Below are 18395 nucleotides of genomic sequence, written 5' to 3' on the forward strand. Positions count from 1 at the left end.
TATTGTTTAAATAAATAATATTGTTCTTTAAAAAAATCTGTCTGGTTGCAACTGCCATTGTTCTTGGAAGGAACAGAATTGTAGGATGTACATCAGGCCTTTTGAGGTAATCATGGTAGATACACAGGGGACTGCAGTGCAGGGCAAGGTCTGAGAATGAATGAATCACACATTTCTCCCAAAGAGACAGGTGATTGCTATGGGCTTGAGACCTGAGAGGGAGTTAGTCTCCCAAGAAACTGGGATGTGGCATGGGGGAGAAGAAAGGGAGCTTGTCTTGTCTTGTTAGTCTAGAAGCTGTGACAAATGTAAAGGAAGCCCAACAGCCCAACAGTGTACTTAAGAATTTCAAAATTTAGAAAGTGGTTGCCAGGTGTCCGGTATTGATCCAGTCCAGTATTTTTGCCTCCTGTCCGGTAAAAAAAAAAAAATTCAGAAAATACCAGACGCCTAAAATGTCCGGTATTTTCTGGTTTTTTTCCCTTCCAGGAGGCGAAAATACCGGACACCTGGCAACCCTATGGACACACCCAGAAACCGCACCCCCCCCCCCCGTGTCCCCCGCCAGGCTCCCTCCCCCACCTCCCCACCTGGTTCCGCAGGGGCTTGTCTTGTGGCTGGAATACAAAAACAAGATGGCTGCCGGCAAAAAAGCCTCCTCTTAAAACGGCCATGCTGATTTTATTTTATTTTATTTATTTTATTTTATTTTATTTTTGCTTAATTGCTGTCAGGGTCATTTTTTTCTCTCTCTCTTTCTCTCTCTTCTCAACAACTTTGGTCTCCCCCCCCTTTTTTTTTCTCAACAGAATTTTTTCCCGATATTTTTTTTTGCAAGGGGGGCGGTATTGGTATTTTTGGTTAAACTATCTGGCAACCTTAAAATTGAATCAAGAGCTAAAACAAAAGAGAGACCAAGCTGATTGAAGGGTAATATTCAGACTAACTCAAAGGGTACATATTAAGTGTTAGTGTAAATTTGGATTTATGAGTCTGAACTTCTATTTTTTTGTTGCTTAGATGTAGGTTTTTCTTGTTTGATGAAGCAGCTGACCAAAAAAGAGGAGGAAGTGATTTTTATCTTTTATGGGAATGTGTAAGCCAACCATGCGAATGAGGCATTAATCAGAGAATTTATTAACACAAATGATTAGTGTTAACCTTTAGACTGTTGCTGCTCTCACTCCAAGCTATTGAAAAGTTTTTGCTAAAAGTAAACCTGGCTAAGATGCATATCTCCAGTTGTCTGAAAAAAAAATGTTAGAATGACGATGTCAGCTACTTTACATTTGTATTACATGTATTAGTCATTAGTAGTAGCTTGTTACTATCCTGAAAATAAAACACATAATTTTAACTTTTGTTTTTTTATTTTCTTCTATTTGGCAAGTACTGACTTTTTGTTCTATATTTCTAACAAATAAAAAAGGTAGACTTTTTAAAAAACACCCTGTATTTGTGCTCCATTACCAGTGAAATCATCGGAAACATCCCTCTCTGGGTATGTCTACTCTGCATTTATTTTTTGAGAGAGGAATGCAAATGCAGCTGAGTAAAATTGCAAATGAAGTACGGATTCGAATTTCCCGTGCTTCATTTGCATAATCGTGTCTAGGCGCTATTTCGAAATACCCTATTTCGAAAAAAGAAACGCAGTCTAGACACGGTTATTTTGAAAGGAAACTCTTCTTTCGAAATTACCCTTAAACCTCATTTTATAAGGAGCAAGGGTAATTTTGAAAGAAGGTTTTCTTTCGAAATAATCGCATCTACACAGCGTTTCTTTTTTTGAAATAGGGTCCGGAAGCGATTATGCAAATGAAGTCCTGGAAATTCAAATCCGTGCTTCATTTGCAGTTTCGCTCAGCTGCATTTGCATACCTCTCTCGAAAGAGGAATGCAGTGTAGTCATACCCTCCGTGAATACCACTCGAGAATTGTTTCAAAGCCAACAAAGTAGAGCACAGATGAATGCTCTTCCATCCCACCACCACTTTGAATATCCTGGTTCTTCACTGTCTTGCGTGTGTGTTTTTTTTTTGTTTTTGTTTTTTGCTGATGCAAAGTGGATGTAATTACAATACAGATTATAAATGTATCAGTTTTACTGAGCCCTTTTGCCAAATGCATTTTGTTGATTAATACACAGATTTTAAATATTTGAATTCCTTCATTTTCAGGGAAATGATAACTCTGTTTGAAAATCGCTCTGATTTATACTGGAACCGGTACGGCTATGCCATTGCTCTTCTTGTTGTGGTTGTTTTGCAGTCACTTGTCCATCAGTTATACCAACGTTTCAATATGCTCACCTCTGTCAAAATTAAGACAGCTGTTGTTGCCCTGATATACAAAAAGGTACTGCTTCTTCTGATGTTACCCCTTCAGCTCCAAAATGGCAAATGTCTTAGTTTTAAAAAATATAAGAAATGCTACAAAAACTAGGAATGTCAACATATAGTTGACTATATGATTAACTGATAAGCCTAGGCTTATTGCTTCATCTTGTCAACTACATGCATTTGTCCCCCTTGTATCAGAGGCAGCAAGGGGGAGGGAAGCAGGTGCCAGTGCTGGGGAGAGCTGGCTTAAAAGCTGGTTCCCCTCATCACCAGCTCCACGCTGCAACCTCCCCCCCACCCTGTGCTGCTACCTGTGTCTGAGTTTTTAAACTGGCTCCCCTCACAGATTGGCTCTCTCTGCCACACTGTACTACTGCCTCTGATCAGAGCGTAGGGTGGCAGGAGAGCTCCTTGGGAGTGGGGCAAGAAGACCACTGGCTGCTGGCCCCGCCCCCAAGAACTATTCAATAGTTGTGTAACTGTTTAAGATTTCATGCGGTTACACAACTATGCAATTATCCAATAGCTAACATCCCTACCAAAAACAAAGATGTTGTAGGTTATTGAAAATGCTAATCAAGATGTCTGAACAATCACTGGAGAACTATCAGTAGCCATAGTTAAAATTGCATTTTTCCATTTCGTTGGTTTCATCCTATAAGTACATCTTAATGGGGGAAGTTCTGCATCAGTGCAGAAAATTCATGGAGATACAAGGTCTGCCAGGGCATTGCAGTATGTACAAGTTAAGGAACTTTTGTGTGGTGGTGTTTTTGTTGTTGTTGTTTTTTTTTAATAACTTTCACCAGGTGTTTTAGGTGAAACATTCTGCAGGTGTGTGCACAGCTAATACCAGATTTAATAAAATGTGCAATGGGCCCTATCTCATTCAGCTCAACGGAGCTTAGATACAACAATGCTCAAGAACTATGCTAGTCTACAAGATATTTGCTATACTGTACTGCAGTAGTTCCCAATCTTTTGGGGTTGCCGGGCGCCTGGGGGCGGGGCTGCTCATGCATGCGCGGGGCTTCTTGAAGCACGGGGCCCGGGGCGGCCGCCCTGCTCACCCTGCCCTATATCCGCCACTGAAGGTATGGATTCTGCACCCGGCATAGGGTTCAGCATTCCCCCAGGAGTAATACAGCTCAGTTTACATTTAGGCTACGTTTACACAGCTTCCCTCTTCTGCAAAAGCCTATGCAAATGAAGCATGGATTTGCTACACTTCATTTTCATAATTAATTAGGAGCTGCTTTGTGCAAGAGGTTTTTGTGCAAAAAGGCGCCATCTATACAGCGCCTTTTTACGCAAAAAACCCCTCTTGTGCAAGAGCTGTTTTCCTAAAAAAATGAGGAAGAATGGCTCGTAGACAAGAGGGGGGGGTTGCACAAAAAGGCGCTGTGGACATGGTGCCCTCTGTGCAAAAACCTCTTGCGCAAAAATGGCTCCTAATTATGCAAATGAAGCGCAGCAATATGCTAATCTGTATTTCATTTGCATAGGCTTTTACGGAAGAGGGAAGCTGTGTAGAAATAGCCTTACTGTGCACACTCTGAAGGATGGAAGGGCTGAAACAATTCATTGTATCTATTTTATTTGTCCAAAAGACAATCTCCTCCTTCAGGTGACTCAGAGAAGTGGCAAACATTACATAAGATTAGGTGCTGCATCCCAAGGCAACCTGTATCTGTCTTCCTGGATTCCTGCACTGGGAGCATTCTCTTTTAGCCCCATGTAGAGCTTGCAATACCTCTTTACCTCACGCTGGCCCCTTTAGCTGATATTCAAGGACCAGAATGGTACTGGGAATCTCATCCACCGAGTACAGTTTAGCTGTTATTTTATTATGCCTAAAACAGGTCTTTGAAAACACCTTCAAAATAAAGCACGTATTCAAGAAAGATATTTCACTTAGTAACCATACACTTTGGTTTGCTGTTGTTGCAGGCTTTAAGCTTAGCTAATTCTTCACGACGAAAATATACAACAGGTGAAATTGTTAACTTGATGTCAGCAGATGCCCAACAACTTATGGAACTGACTGTCAACCTCAATCTTCTATGGTCAGCACCATTTCAGATCCTGATGGCAATTGTCTTTCTCTGGCAAGAACTGGGCCCATCAGTGCTAGCAGGTGTTGCAGTGCTCATTTTGGTTATACCTATAAATGCTTTTGTTGCTGCAAAAGTAAAACAGCTGAGGGTAAGAAGTCTAAATGGAAATGCTGCAAAAAAATGTGGTGCTGTAGAGAAGAGCTGATTTTTAAGCACAAATGTACTGTAAGCATAAAGTAACTTAAGTCACATCTTTCTTTTGGTGGAGGGGAAGCTTAACTGAAGTAAGGAATGCTTTCTTTTGGTGCCTAATCTAACAATATTAGGATCACTAAACTTTGAAAACAACAATAAAGTGAAGAGATGTTGTCTATGTAGAGGTGTTATATGCTTAACTTTACACGAGTCATCCTATTGAACTCACAGTTTGCAGATTTGGGGCAATAGTTAGGATTCCTAGTTTTAGGTTAAAACTGACTGAAGTACCAACAAAATAGTAAGGTGTGTTCTTTAGGCCTAATTACAAGGGAAGCTATTTTTGTTCTCCAGCATACTGTTTCCACTTGCTTATTCAATGAGGACCCTGGACCTTTGAAGAGGCCTTTGTGAGGTCTGGTGTATGTGTCTGTGAAAATAGTGTCACAGAAGCTTCACCAGATGGAAGGGGGTCTGAGGGAGAGTCTTATACAGAGGTTTCCCTCACTGTATGGATCTTGTTAGTGATGTGAGGGGAGAAGGAGAAAGGTGATGGAGAGTGCAGTGATCTGGACCACTTTTTGCAACAGGTAGTTTTTTTGCCTGAGTGTCCTAATCAACAGAGAGCTGATAGTCAGTGAAACTGACAAGCATGTTTTCATTGTGCAAGTTGAGCACAGTGCACAAATTAAACGCAGCATAACTAGTAAGGAGAGAGGATTTTTTAAAATCATCTTTTAATAATCAAAGATGTTATCAGCAACAGAGGAAAGGAAATTAAAGGAAATTCTTTTTCTTTTTCAAAAATGTAATTTTTAACCCAAGAATTGCTTCCCATCTCACAAATCACACTGGGACAAATTATATTTGCTTTTGTCACAGAAATAGTTTAATCATTTTGGGAGAGATTTACCTACCACCTACTCACTTGCTAAGTGAGTAGGACTGGACTCCTTATGAGTGATTATTAATGTAACATCAATTTGCAAGTGGGTACTACTCCAACGGGGGGGGGGGGAGGGGAGCAGGGAGGCATAATATATTCAAGAGTTTAAGGGTACGTCTAGACTACATGCCTCTGTCGCCAGAGGCATGTAGATTAGGCTACCAGACATAGGAAAATGAAACGGCGATTTAAATAATCGCTGCTTCATTTAAATTTACATGGCTGCCGCGCTGAGCCGACAAACAGCTGATCAGCTGTTTGTCGGCTCAGCGCGATAGTCTGGACGCACGGGTGGCGACATCAAAGGTATTTGTCGACCACCCAGGTATGCCTCCTGGGATGAAGTATACCTGGGTGGTCGACAAATACCTTTGATGTCGACACTCGCGCGTCCAGACTGTCGCGCTGAGCCGACAAACTGCTGATCAACTGTTTGTCGGCTCAGCGCGGCAGCCATGTAAATTTAAATGAAGCGTCAATTATTTAAATCGCCGCTTCATTTTCCTATGTCTGGTAGCCTTATCTACATGCCTCTGGCAACAGAGGCATGTAGTCTAGACAAACCCTAGGGAATCAACATCTCCATAGTTAGATGGTTAAGCATTTTTAAGATTAATCTATTTTATAATTCTAGAACACTGGGAACTGAAACTCTAATTAGGAACCTTTTAATTAGAATCTAAGAAATGCAGTTATTACTATCATCATGCTACAAGAAGTATTGCAAAAAATCAAGATTTTTTTTTAAAGAGAAAGGGCTATTAGGATGTGCCAATCTCTTTATCATATAATGAATTATATGATTGGGTATAATACATATCAGTTAGCAAATGTGAAGTACATTTAACAATGTAACATGTACAGTACAAATCTATTTTTTCCAAAGGAGTCAATAATAGAGCAGTAGCTGGGTTCAGTGTTTGAAGTACACAGGTGTATTTGAATCTCTGTTATAATTTTAAAAAAATTGTAAGCATTGTTCTTTTTTTAACTAGAAAAAACAAATGAAGAATACAGATCAACGAATAAAACTACTAAATGAAATCTTGCATGGAATAAAGGTAATACAAGCAGCTAATGAGTTTCATTGTTCTACCTAATAAAGAAGAGAGACTGTGTTATTCAGAAAACTAGAGTTGTCGCTGAGCCTTTCAGATGATAATACAGGAAAGAAGAATTGAGGGAAAATATGCTTTGTTATATAGCTACTTAAAGTGGATTTTAAAGTATTATTAAAATAAGAGATCTGATTATAAAATATAGATTACCGATCTTTTTTATCATGTTCTGTTTTATTTTTAATGAGCAATTTGTCATTAGCTGTTTGAAAGTAATCACTAAAACTTCCTCTCCCTTTTTTAAAGAACAAAAATGAGTTTTTCTATTTGTCTTTTATGCTTCTTTAAATTTTTAAATATAGCTAGTATTTCAAATTATTCACAGTTTATTCTACATTTTTCTGGGTTTCTATCTGCAGGCATTGGTGCTACTGTAAAATGAATGTAATATTTTCTTTAAGTTGTTACTCTTGTTTGTAAGTAAGGTGGTGAATATTTTCATCATGAAAATTCTAGTGTGATGGACTAGCACCTAGTTGTCAATACAAAGCCTGATATCGCTCCTTCCTTGAACATTTTGTGTTCTCTTCATTAATAATACCATCAGTACTATCTTATATAGTATCTTTCATGTAGATGGATTGCAAGAATTTCTTTCCAGGTTCTATGGTCATAATTGCTTCCATAAAACTACTCCAGTAGCTAAAGGGCTTGGTCCTACTTGTAATTCTTCCATCTGGCATTATGGACTATAGTAAAGGATGTTTTCAGGTGTCCTGAGGAGTCCTTTGGCCATACATTAAATTTACTTCCTAATTAAATAACAATATTGTCTGGCTACACAATAGCATTCTGCATAACAAATTTGATTTTGGAGAAATTATCAATTGGAGAAAAAAACAAGTGTTTTGATATTTACAGTTTTGTTTTGTTCAGCATCTGCAGATGTATTTTTGGAATTTAAATTAGTTTTTAACATTCAAAATCACTGCTGTTTGATTTGCTGTGGTGTAATTTTTTGTTTTGTTTGTGTTTAGATTCTTAAACTTTATGCCTGGGAACCTTCTTATCAGAAGAAGGTTGTGGAAATTCGAGAACATGAAATAAATGTTCTGAAGTCATCTGGGTACCTGACAACTTTCTCCATGCTAACTTTAACCTGTATTCCTTTTATGGTGAGTAACTTAAAAATATCCATTTATGGAGCTAGTTATCACACTCATCTATCTCTGGAGTATCAGAGAGCCTCACAAACCTTAATGAATTTATCACCACAATGTTCCTGTGAGATTGGAAGGTATTATTATAAAACCATTTTACACAGGAAATAGAGAGGTCGTGGCTTGCCTCAGGTCATACAGGAAATCTGTGACAGAGCCAGGAATGAAATCCAAATCTATTGAGTCTAGTTCAGTGTCTTATTCAGAAAACTCTTCTGTAATATAAATAGTCTCACATTCTTCTTTCTTGTGCTAAGTAAGCATCTAGATGCTAAGTAAGCATCTAAGATAAGTTTGCTTTTTTCCATGCTCAGATTTTAATAAGGAAACAAGATTGGAATAGAGGGGCAGAGGGAAAGAGGCATAGATTCTAGTTCTTCTGACAAACTGAAGTAGAGAAGTATGTTTTTCCCCTTTTTATCATCTTTAACAAAACATAAGCCATTTAAAATATACCCATTCTATGTGAAATGTCTAGGTTAGTTAATGTGACTTTCAGAGCACCCAGGCAAAACAATTAATTGGTCATATATATGGCTCAACTTCATTGTCTTCAGTGACTAACCATTTACAGCAGCAGGAAATTTGGCCTTTATTGGAATTTCAGATGTGTTTAGGAATGTAGTAAAACCTAGTTGCTCTCTCTGCCGATTCATTAAAACAAAAACAGTTCATGGAAAGCATTCAGTTTTGACTCTTCCTGTGGAAAAAACTGTAAAAATTTCATAGTTGCCAATTTCCGATTTTAACACTTTTGAAACCAAAAAGTCCTTTTCTTTAGTTCACAATGACTTTTCATTTTGAAATTCCATCTAAATATAGTAAATTAAATTAAAAAATGAAAATCATTAGAATTGAAACAAAATGTTTCATATGTGCTAAATGGAGTTTTTCCTCAGACTGTCATTTCATAGCTATTTGAGGTTGATTTTTTTGTCCCAAATCAGAACCAAAAATCAGTTTCCTGCCCAGTTCTAAAAGAAGCACATTCATTTGTTGGTGTGAGTGGGAATGCAATTGCAAATGACAGTGCCAATATACTGGAAAACAAGCAGTGACTTTTGTGTGGAACATGGGAATACAAATGCCAGTCAACAAATGGAGACTTTTGAGACTTTCACATAGACCGTACACATGAAATCCAATGGGAATATTATCTGTGTACAGACTTAATTATGAAATGGAATTTTATACCACAAGGTATAAGAGCTTGTATTTTATCTAAAGACAGAAGCTTTAGTCAAAGCATGTTAGTTTTAATTTATGGATAGTAGCAGATTATTTCAGTTTGCATTAAGCTATAGTCAACATCCAGCTCTTAATTGCTCTCATCATACTTTTGTAGCAAGAAGTGAAACTAGGCAGAATGGATAAGTAATGGAAAAATAATCATCTCATCTCCTTCCTGCCCCTTTTATTTTTCAAGGTCTCTTTGGCTACATTTGGAGTCTATTTTCTGCTGGATGAAGCAAATGTCCTCACTGCAACTAAAGTTTTTACATCAATCTCTTTGTTTAATATTTTGCGATTACCTTTGTTTGATTTGCCAACAGTGATCTCAGCTATAGCCCAGGTAAAACCTACACCAAATGTGAATAGATACCAGAAAAGAATGGCATTTATGGCTCTTTATTAATCTCTGGTGTCATCTGGGTTAATCTATTTTTAGATGAAGGTTAAGCCACCTGATTATTTCTAGTTTTATTTTGTTGATGTTCTCATGTCTTTGAGGGGTGGAGGAGGCACTGGCGTGGGAGAGGGTTTCAGAGTCTATATTGTCTTTTTGGCTGTGTCTAGACTGCATCCCTTTTCCGTAAAAGGGATGCAAATTAGACACATCGCAATTGCAAATGAAGGGGGGATTTAAATCCCCCCCCCGTTTCATTTGCATAAAAATGGCTGCCGCTTTTTTCCGGTTCAGAGCTTTGCCGGAAAAAAGCGCCAGTCTAGACACAGATCTTTTGGAAAATAAAGCCTTTTCCGAAAGATCCCTTATTCCTTATTTTAAGAGGAATAAGGGATCTTTCGGAAAAGGCTTTATGTTCCAAAAGATCCACGTCTAGACTGGCGCTTTTTATGCAAATGAAGCGGGGGGGATTTAAATCCCCGCTTCATTTGCAATTGCGATGTGTCTAATTTGCATCCCTTTTACGGAAAAGGGATGCAGTCTAGACACAGCCTTTGAGTATATTAACATATTATAAGGAATGACCAGCAGATGGCATGAATACTGTTCCTATTTCTATTTGTGCTCTATCTCCTGTTTCTTACTCTTGCTCAGTTTCTTGTAGATAAGGTGCTAAAGCCATTTTAAGCAGATTCCCTCTCCATCTTGCTGTCAGACATGGGTAACAAACTATGCTGAATCAAAACTCAGCCCTGCCTGGGATTTGGCTTTATTAACCTGGAAATTAGCATTAGCATCACAAAATTCCACTCACTCCCCCCAACATGGCTGCTGCTTTAGGACAGCTCCATTATAACCCTAAATGTTTATCTCTCTCTCTGAGAAGTAATATACCATCAACCTGTCTCAGACTTTCTGTCTACTGACACAAAGGTGTTTTTTTTTTTTTTTTTTTAAACAGCAAGCTTGGAAACAAATCACTCGTAGAGTTTGCCACTAGGTAGCTAGCTGGTCAGCACCCCAATCTGTGGTTGTCTTTGCTTGGTTTATCTTAAATAAAACTCAAGTGCCTTAAATAATAATAGATGAAGCACCCTTTTTTGGCGGGGGAGGGGGCTCAGTGAAGACACAGTCCTTGTGAGTGTGCAGAACTCACATCTCTCTGAGAAGTGAGAGGGCTGAATGCTGTCCTACAGGGTGTGGTGTTGCACATGACCACGGCTGTCAGCCTAATTCATTGGTCCCCAGACTTAACAGGATTGTGCCTTTCCTTAGCCCTCTGTCTTTCTTCCCCCCCCCTCTCCCCCCCCGCCCTGCTGCCAGGGCCTGGAGTGGGCTGTGTCTTGGTAGGGGAGCATGGAGTCCTGTCACTGGAGTTGAAGCTGGGGTGGGGCTGGAGCAGGGAATGGGGCCCTGCCCGGAGTCCAATCCTCGGGGCTGGGCTTGGATACAGTCAAGGGATGAGAGTGGTTGCAAGTCTGGAGCACATATGGGGACAGAGTGGGATTGGGTGGCACTCTCTCCCCACATGGCCTGGTACAAACTTCACCTCACCCCCGGGAATGTTTTTCCATGCCCCAATACAGGGGCATGCCCCACAGTTTGGGAACCATTGGCCTAACTCCTCACTCACCTTTTTGAAAAGTACATAAGGAAAACATTTCCTATTCAGTGCAAGAATGTCATCGCCCCTCTCACAATAAACTAATATGCTTCTTTCTTAGTGTAACTTAGAATATACACAGTTTTGCTTAAACATCTAAATGGCATAAATGTTTGTGCATTCTGCAGACAAAGGTTTCTGTGGGTCGTTTAGAGGATTTTTTAAATTCTGAAGACCTTGACCCTCAAAACATTGACTCCAACTACAGTGGAAGTAAGTAGGGTTTTGTTGTTGTTGCTGATGTTGTTGTTCAATATCTGCAGAAACAAACTGATTAACCAGCAATATCAGCTGAGGGGCTATTTCTGTAACTCATTGTTTCTTTTTCTTTATTGCAACAGATCATGCTGTGGGATTTATCGGTGCTTCTTTCCGATGGGAAAATACTGGACCTTCAATCTTAAATAAGTAAGAAGTCTTAGGTTTGTGAAGAAACTTTGAACAAGAATCTGTGCCAGCATCCCATTCTGCTGGGCTGAGTTAACATAGCTTTGATCATAACAGTACAGTTGGCCTAGTGTAAGGTGCAGCATGTTGTGATGTTCCAGAATGGTGGCTGACTCCCCAGACCAGAGTATCACCTCCAAACCTCCTCACTATTCAGGGAATATAATAAATCGAAAGCAGCATTTGCTCCCTGAAGTGCTGGCACTGCGATGAGACCAAGTGTGTAGGGGAATGTCTTCATTCAGTCATTCATCTGCACAGAGAGCAAACATTGAGCCTGCATTGCTACTCATGATGCAAGTAGTCAGCACAGGAACTCACAAGGGCTCTTACTGTTATCAATCTTGTACTGTGTGCTGTTGTGGCTTCCTACTTTGCTGTTGCCCCCATTCTGCAATTGATAGTGCATGGGCAGGCTGCTGTGTCTGTGAATAGTTGGTGGTATAGGGTGCACTCACAGGTGGTGGCACCACCTTCTGGCTGCTCTGGGGATTAGGTCTGGCCAGGCATTGCGCCCTTCTCTGGTGTTCTCTCTCCCGTTATCCTATTGTCTTGCAGGCTCCTCTCATTCTACGAACTGCAGCCATGTCTTCATGACTCAGCCCTCCAGCCAGATCACTACATGTTCCCCTTCAAAGTACCTCAAGATAGATGGGCCCCTACAGTCTTCTTGCTTCTGTCTTGCCAGGGTCAATTTGCTAGGGGGACCTGGGTCTGCCCTCTACTCCATGTTCCAGCTTGGGGGTCCTCTAGTCAGCAGCCAACGTCTGCACTTCTGTTCCTTGCTGCTATTCCCTGAGCCTTTTCGGCTCCCTCCTTCTCCCAGCTTTGCAAGCCACCCCAGAGAGGAACCATGGACTACCCTCCATAGTCTTAAACATGCCTTCTTTCTCCCAGGGAGTAACTGCAGCCTGCTTCCCTGCAGCCTCCAGAACCCTCCTGTTCTTTGCCAACTTCTTAGCTTATAAAAGCCACATCTGTTCACTGTCCAGCTGCTCCTGTTCTACTTACACCCCTAGGTCCTCCTCCAGGTGCAGCCTGGAGAGGCAATTGGCCTACATGGCCTCCTTAGCCCTTTCAAGCCTCGTTTGGGGTGGCTATCCCATCACATCTAGTTAACTTGAGTAGAAATACTCACAGTAGTAAATGTTTTGCCTAGCTATAGAAGTCTGTAGGAAATGGCTCTTCAAACTGTAGTCAATTCTTAAAAATGTCAGGGCTTTACAAACTGTGTCACATATCTGCATATGTTGACCCAATGATTAGGGCCCTGCCAAATTCACACCCATGCAAAAGGTGTCACGGATGGTGAACTCTTGTATCTGGCCTTTTGTATGCTTTTACCCTATACCATACGGATTTCATGGGAGGGACCAGCATTTCTCAAATGGCAGGTCCTGACCCAAAAGGTAGTTGCAGGGGGATTATAAGGTTATTTTAGGATGGCATGGTATGGTATTGTCACCCTACTTATGTGCTGTCCTCAGAACTGGACAACTGGAGAATGGTAGTTATAATGTTGATTGTGTGCCCAACTGTGAAGGCAGAACCCTGCTATCAGCAGTGCAGAAGTGGTGGTGGGGCAATACCATTCCCATATCATCCTTCAGTGCTGCTGCTTTCAGAGCTGGGTGGCTGCTGATTAAGGGTCCAGGTTTGCAGGCAGCTGCACAGTGGCAATACTATACCGTGCCGTCATTACTTCTGTGCAGTTGCTGGTGATAGCTCTACCTTGAGAGCTGGATTCCTGGCTGGCAACTACTGCTCTCCAGCTGCTCAGATCTGAAGACAATGCTGCTGCCAGCAGCTGCAGAGAAGTAGAAGTAGCAATACCACGACCCCCATACAATAGCTTTGTGATCCTCACACAACTCCTTTTGGGTCTGGACCCCTACAATCACAACACTGTGAAATTTCAGATTTAAGTAGGTAAAATCATAAAATTTATCATTTTTAAAATCCCATGACCATGAAATTGACCAAAATAAGGGTGTTAAATTGTGATTCATCAGCTAATTGAGTAGTCAATGGAATTTCCATCGACTACTCAATTAGTCGATAAAAGGGAGCACTCGCTACCCAGACTGCCGCTCTGCAGTTTAAATGTAACAGGAGCTGGGTGTGCTGCAGCCTGAAAAATCCCAGGTAGGAAAGAATATGAAGCACCCAGCATGAGGGTGATTGTAAGAGTAATGCAACTTATTGGTGTAATAATTCTTACCCATCCTCATGTTCAACAAATCTAGGGAGATTACAATATATTGTGACTTTTTAACATGCAGAGAGGCACTAAAGTCTCCTGAAGGCCATAGTTTTTCAGGGTTCTAGAGTATGCTTTAGTCACAGGAATCCAAATTGATATAGTCACCTCCTCAGTCACAGTGGAGTAGGCTTTATTTTTGTCCTTCAGTGTCCATGGGAGAGGATTCTGCTCTGTACACAGTACATTGTTTACCGAGGATAAGTGTTGTCTGTCTTCCTACATGTTTCCAGTTTGAACATGAAGATCCCAGAAGGCTCTTTAGTTGCTGTTGTGGGGCAGGTTGGATCTGGAAAGTCATCTCTACTTTCTGCTATTCTGGGAGAAATGAACAAGTATGAAGGAACAGTCCAAAGAAAAGTAAAGTTGGTTTTGCTTCTTCTGTCTACGTTTGCACTGTTATTATATGACTTTTACAGAAGATTGTTTATTTGTGAATGTAGTAAAATATATTGGCTATGGAAGCATTTATTTTAGTCTGCCCATTGGATCCTTTGAAAAATAATGACTGGGTAGTATTCATGTTGCTTGTTAAGTTAACTGACTTGCAGCTACGTACACTAATATGATTTAGTCTTCAGTTTTAGTAATCTATAATTATTCATTGCAAAAATCCTTAGGAATATGATCATGTGCCAAGCCTAAAGCATCCTACAGTAGCTGGTGTAAAAGAGTTCTACAACCATAACTCATTTAGAGCAGCGATATAGTCTTGTGGGAGAAGTTAGACCGTTCACAATGACTTACACATAGAAAAGAGAGCACATTTAAATGAGGGAAAGTGAGTTCTGGACAGAAATGGAAGGAAGTTCACCCTGTTCCTGTCAAAACAACTCATTTGGCATAAATTTTCTTTGATTGAACATAATGAAGAAAGTGTCCAAGTGCCCATCACAATAAAATAGACTTTAAATAGGCTTATATTAGGCTGAAAGAGCTATGCAGAAAGATAACCTCTCAACATAGCTTGAACTAATAATAATAGTATATTATAGTGGAAACTTAAAAAAAGAAGTGGGAACTCTTTGGGACAGGAAACTATTTAGAGTATGCTACAAAAGAGAGAATATGGATTCGTTGGGGGGAGAGGATGATGTCAATGAATCTCATCATGTTTCTCAATAAAATTGATAGATTTTCATAAATGTATGCATTTGAGTCAGAAGGATCCACTATAGTGAAGTACTCAGTAGCTCTTAAATGATCACTGCTGTCCCATAAAACCATGTTAGTTTCTAGTAGTTGTCATTTTTATCCATCTGGATAATCAGTGATACATAAAGTCATTGTACATAGCCAAGTAGTGTCCAAAATTAAGCATAACTTCACCTTTTTGTTCTATTTTGAGCAATGCTTCAAAACTGGCTCTATAAAAAGTACAAATTAAACCAAAAAATAATCTTCCCATATTTGCCCCATACTAAGTATAGGTCCAGTTTTGCTATCTTTATATGCACTGAGCAATAGCTTTGTACGCAAGAAGTCCTATTGCTGTCAGTGAGGCTACACAGTAAGATAGATTTTACTCGATGTGTATAAAGGTGACAGGCTATTGTGTGCAAATGCCCTCATAACATACACAGTATTTCAGCCACAATCTTCCATGCTTTGTTCTGGGGCATTTGACTATTTAACTATGCTAATATTTTAGAAGTAATAACTAATGACTTCATCTAGGAATATAATTTGAACAGAACTTGTTCTTAAAAAGTTATCTAGCCACATACAGGACTGTCCAAATGAGAGTATTTTGCTTTTTCTCTTTATTTAGGGTTCAGTAGCTTATGTTTCCCAGCAGGCCTGGATTCAGAATTCCATTTTGCAAGAAAATATTCTCTTTGGCTTGGGTCTAAACAGGTCATATTATGAGAGGGTTTTGGAAGCCTGTGCTCTACTACCAGATTTGGAGCAGTTACCAAATGGGGATCAAACAGAGATTGGAGAAAGGGTAAGAACTTGAAACATCATAAGTAGTCACTTAGCTGAGCTATGGTTCACAAGTGCATTTATTTTGTTAAGGCTATGTCTGTACTACATTTATGTCTGCAAAACTTACGTCACTTAGGGGTGTGAATATTCTAGTCCCTGAGTGGCATACATTATGCCTGGATAAGCACTAGTGTGCACAGCTCTACGTTGGCAGAAGAGCTTCTCCGGCCACCACAGCTACAGCCACACATTGGGGCTGGATTCATGATGTTGACGAGTGAGCTCTCTCTCATTGGCATAGACCAGCTTCATGAGATATCTGCCAGCAGCACAGCTGCTTCAGTACAGCTATGCCGCTGTAACCTCTCTCATGTGACACAGCCTAATTGACATTAAACATGAAAAATACTGGAAAGGCCTAACTCTTCCCCAAATGAAATCCATGGAAACAGAGTTAGGCCAATGCTGGTTGCTTTTGAAAACCTCCTCCTTCCACCTGTTTGTTTTGGTTTTTAGTATTCATTCCATTATCTGTCTTATTTGCCTGGATATATTGCTAGATAAATTGTCAGATACCACTGTTGTCTTCATCTTTTCATGTTAATTGTTTTGGTCCCTTTAGAAAAGCTAAACAAAAAACTTCAAAGAAACAAACTTTATTAAACTGACGTTAAACAATGATGTAGTAAAAATTGTTATTGTCATTGGTACTTTGTTAATTGTTTCCAGTGATTCCCTGTTATAGAAGTTACAAATATTTCTATAAAAAACTTTGTACAATTAGGAAATTATTAAATAAAAAATCACTAAACTGATCCCCCTTTAAGAACATAAGAACATAAGAATGGCCTTACTGGGTCAGACCAAAGGTCCATCTAGCCCAGTAGCCTGTTCGCTGACAGTGGCCAGCGCCAGGTGCCCCGGAGGGGGTAGACCGAAGACAATGATCAAGCGATTTGTCTCGTGCCATCCATCTCCAGCCTCTGACAAACAGAGGCCAGAGACACCATTCCTACCCCCTGGCTAATAGCCTTTTATGGACCTAACCTCCATGAATTTCTCTAGCTTCTCTTTAAACTCTGTTATAGTTCTAGCCTTCACAGACTCCTCTGGCAAGGAGTTCCACAGGTTGACTATGTGCTGTATGAAGAAGAACTTTCGCTTATTAGTTTTAAACCTGCTACCCATTAATTCCATTTGGTGTCCTCTAGTCCTTATATTATGGAAACTAATGAATAACTTTTGTTTATTCACCCTCTCCACACCACTCATAATTTTTTATACCTCTATCATATCCCCCCTCAGTCTCCCCTTTTTCAAACTGAAAAGTCCCAGTCACTTTAGCCTCTCCTCATATGGGACCTGTTCCAAACCCCTGATCATTTTAAGCGACGAGGAGTCCTGTGGCACCTTATAGACTAACTGAAGTGTAGGAGTTAGTCTATAAGGTGCCACAGGACTCCTCGTCGCTTTTGCAGATTCAGACTAACACGGCTACCCCTCTGATACTGATCATTTTAGTTGTCCTTTTCTGAACCCTTTCTAAGGCCAAAATATCTTTTTTGAGGTGAGGAGACCACATCTGTACACAGTACTCAAGATGTGGGCGTACCATAGTTTTATACAGGGGCAGTAAGATATTCTGGGTCTTATTTTCTATCCCTTTCTTAATAGTTCCTAACATTCTATTTGCCTTTTTGACCGCCACAGCACTCTGTGTGGAAGTTTTCAGAGAACTGTCCACAATAACTTCAAGATCTCTTTCCTGATTTGTCGTAGCCAAATTAGCCCCCATCATATTATATGTATAGTTGGGATTATTTTTTTCAGTGTGCATTACTTTACACTTACCCACATTAAACTTCATTTGCCATTTTGTTGCCCAATCACTCAGTTTTGTGAGATCTTTTTGAAGTTCTTCACAGTCTGCTTCTATCTTGACTATCTTGAACAGTTTAGTATCATCCGCAAACTTTACTACCTCACTGCTTGCCCCTTTCTCTAGATCATTTATGAATAAGTTGAATAGGATTGGTCCTAGGACTGACCCGTGAGGGACACCACTTGTTACCCCTCTCCATTCTGAAAATTTACCATTTATTCCTACCCTTTGTTTCCTATCTTTTAACCAGTTCTCAGTCCATGAAAGGACCTTCCCTCTTATCCCATGACAATGTAATTTACACAAGAGCCTTTGGTGAAGGACTTTGTCACAGGCTTTCTGAAAATCTAAGTATACTATATCTACTGGATCCCACTTGTCCACATATTTGTTAACCCCTTCAAAGAACTCTAATAGATTAGTAACACATGATTTCCCTTTACAGAAACTATGTTGACTTTTGCCCAAGAAATTATGTTCTTCTACGTGCCTAACAATTTTATTCTTAACTATTGTTTCGACTAATTTGCCCGGTACAGACGTTAGACTTACCGGTCTGTAATTGGATCACCTCTAGAGCCTTTTTTAAATATTGGTGTCACATTAGCTATCTTCCATTCAGTAGGTACGGAAGCTGATTTAAGGGATAGATTACAAACCACAGTTAACAGTTCTGCAATTTCCCATTTGAGTTCTTTTAGAACCCTTGGGTGACTGCCATCCGGTCCTGGTGATTTGTTCATGTTAAGTTTTTCTTAACAGTTCCTCA

At 40.0% G+C, this 18395-nt stretch overlaps 1 protein-coding gene across 1 annotated transcript in view; it reads left to right on the forward strand.

The window, feature by feature from the left end:
• LOC102462398 (multidrug resistance-associated protein 1-like) overlaps window positions 1-18395 on the forward strand; it is a 74046-nt gene that overhangs the window by 18123 nt on the left and 37528 nt on the right. Inside the window, exons 5-13 of the mRNA XM_075909834.1 lie at window positions 2181-2358; window positions 4293-4547; window positions 6536-6601; window positions 7636-7773; window positions 9245-9391; window positions 11237-11321; window positions 11450-11516; window positions 14049-14175; window positions 15587-15763. Coding sequence (XP_075765949.1) covers window positions 2181-2358; window positions 4293-4547; window positions 6536-6601; window positions 7636-7773; window positions 9245-9391; window positions 11237-11321; window positions 11450-11516; window positions 14049-14175; window positions 15587-15763 — 1240 coding nt within the window. The remainder of the gene's footprint in view (window positions 1-2180; window positions 2359-4292; window positions 4548-6535; window positions 6602-7635; window positions 7774-9244; window positions 9392-11236; window positions 11322-11449; window positions 11517-14048; window positions 14176-15586; window positions 15764-18395) is intronic.

This window comes from Pelodiscus sinensis, chromosome 1, assembly GCF_049634645.1.
Source record: "Pelodiscus sinensis isolate JC-2024 chromosome 1, ASM4963464v1, whole genome shotgun sequence".
NCBI lineage: Eukaryota > Metazoa > Chordata > Testudines > Trionychidae > Pelodiscus > Pelodiscus sinensis.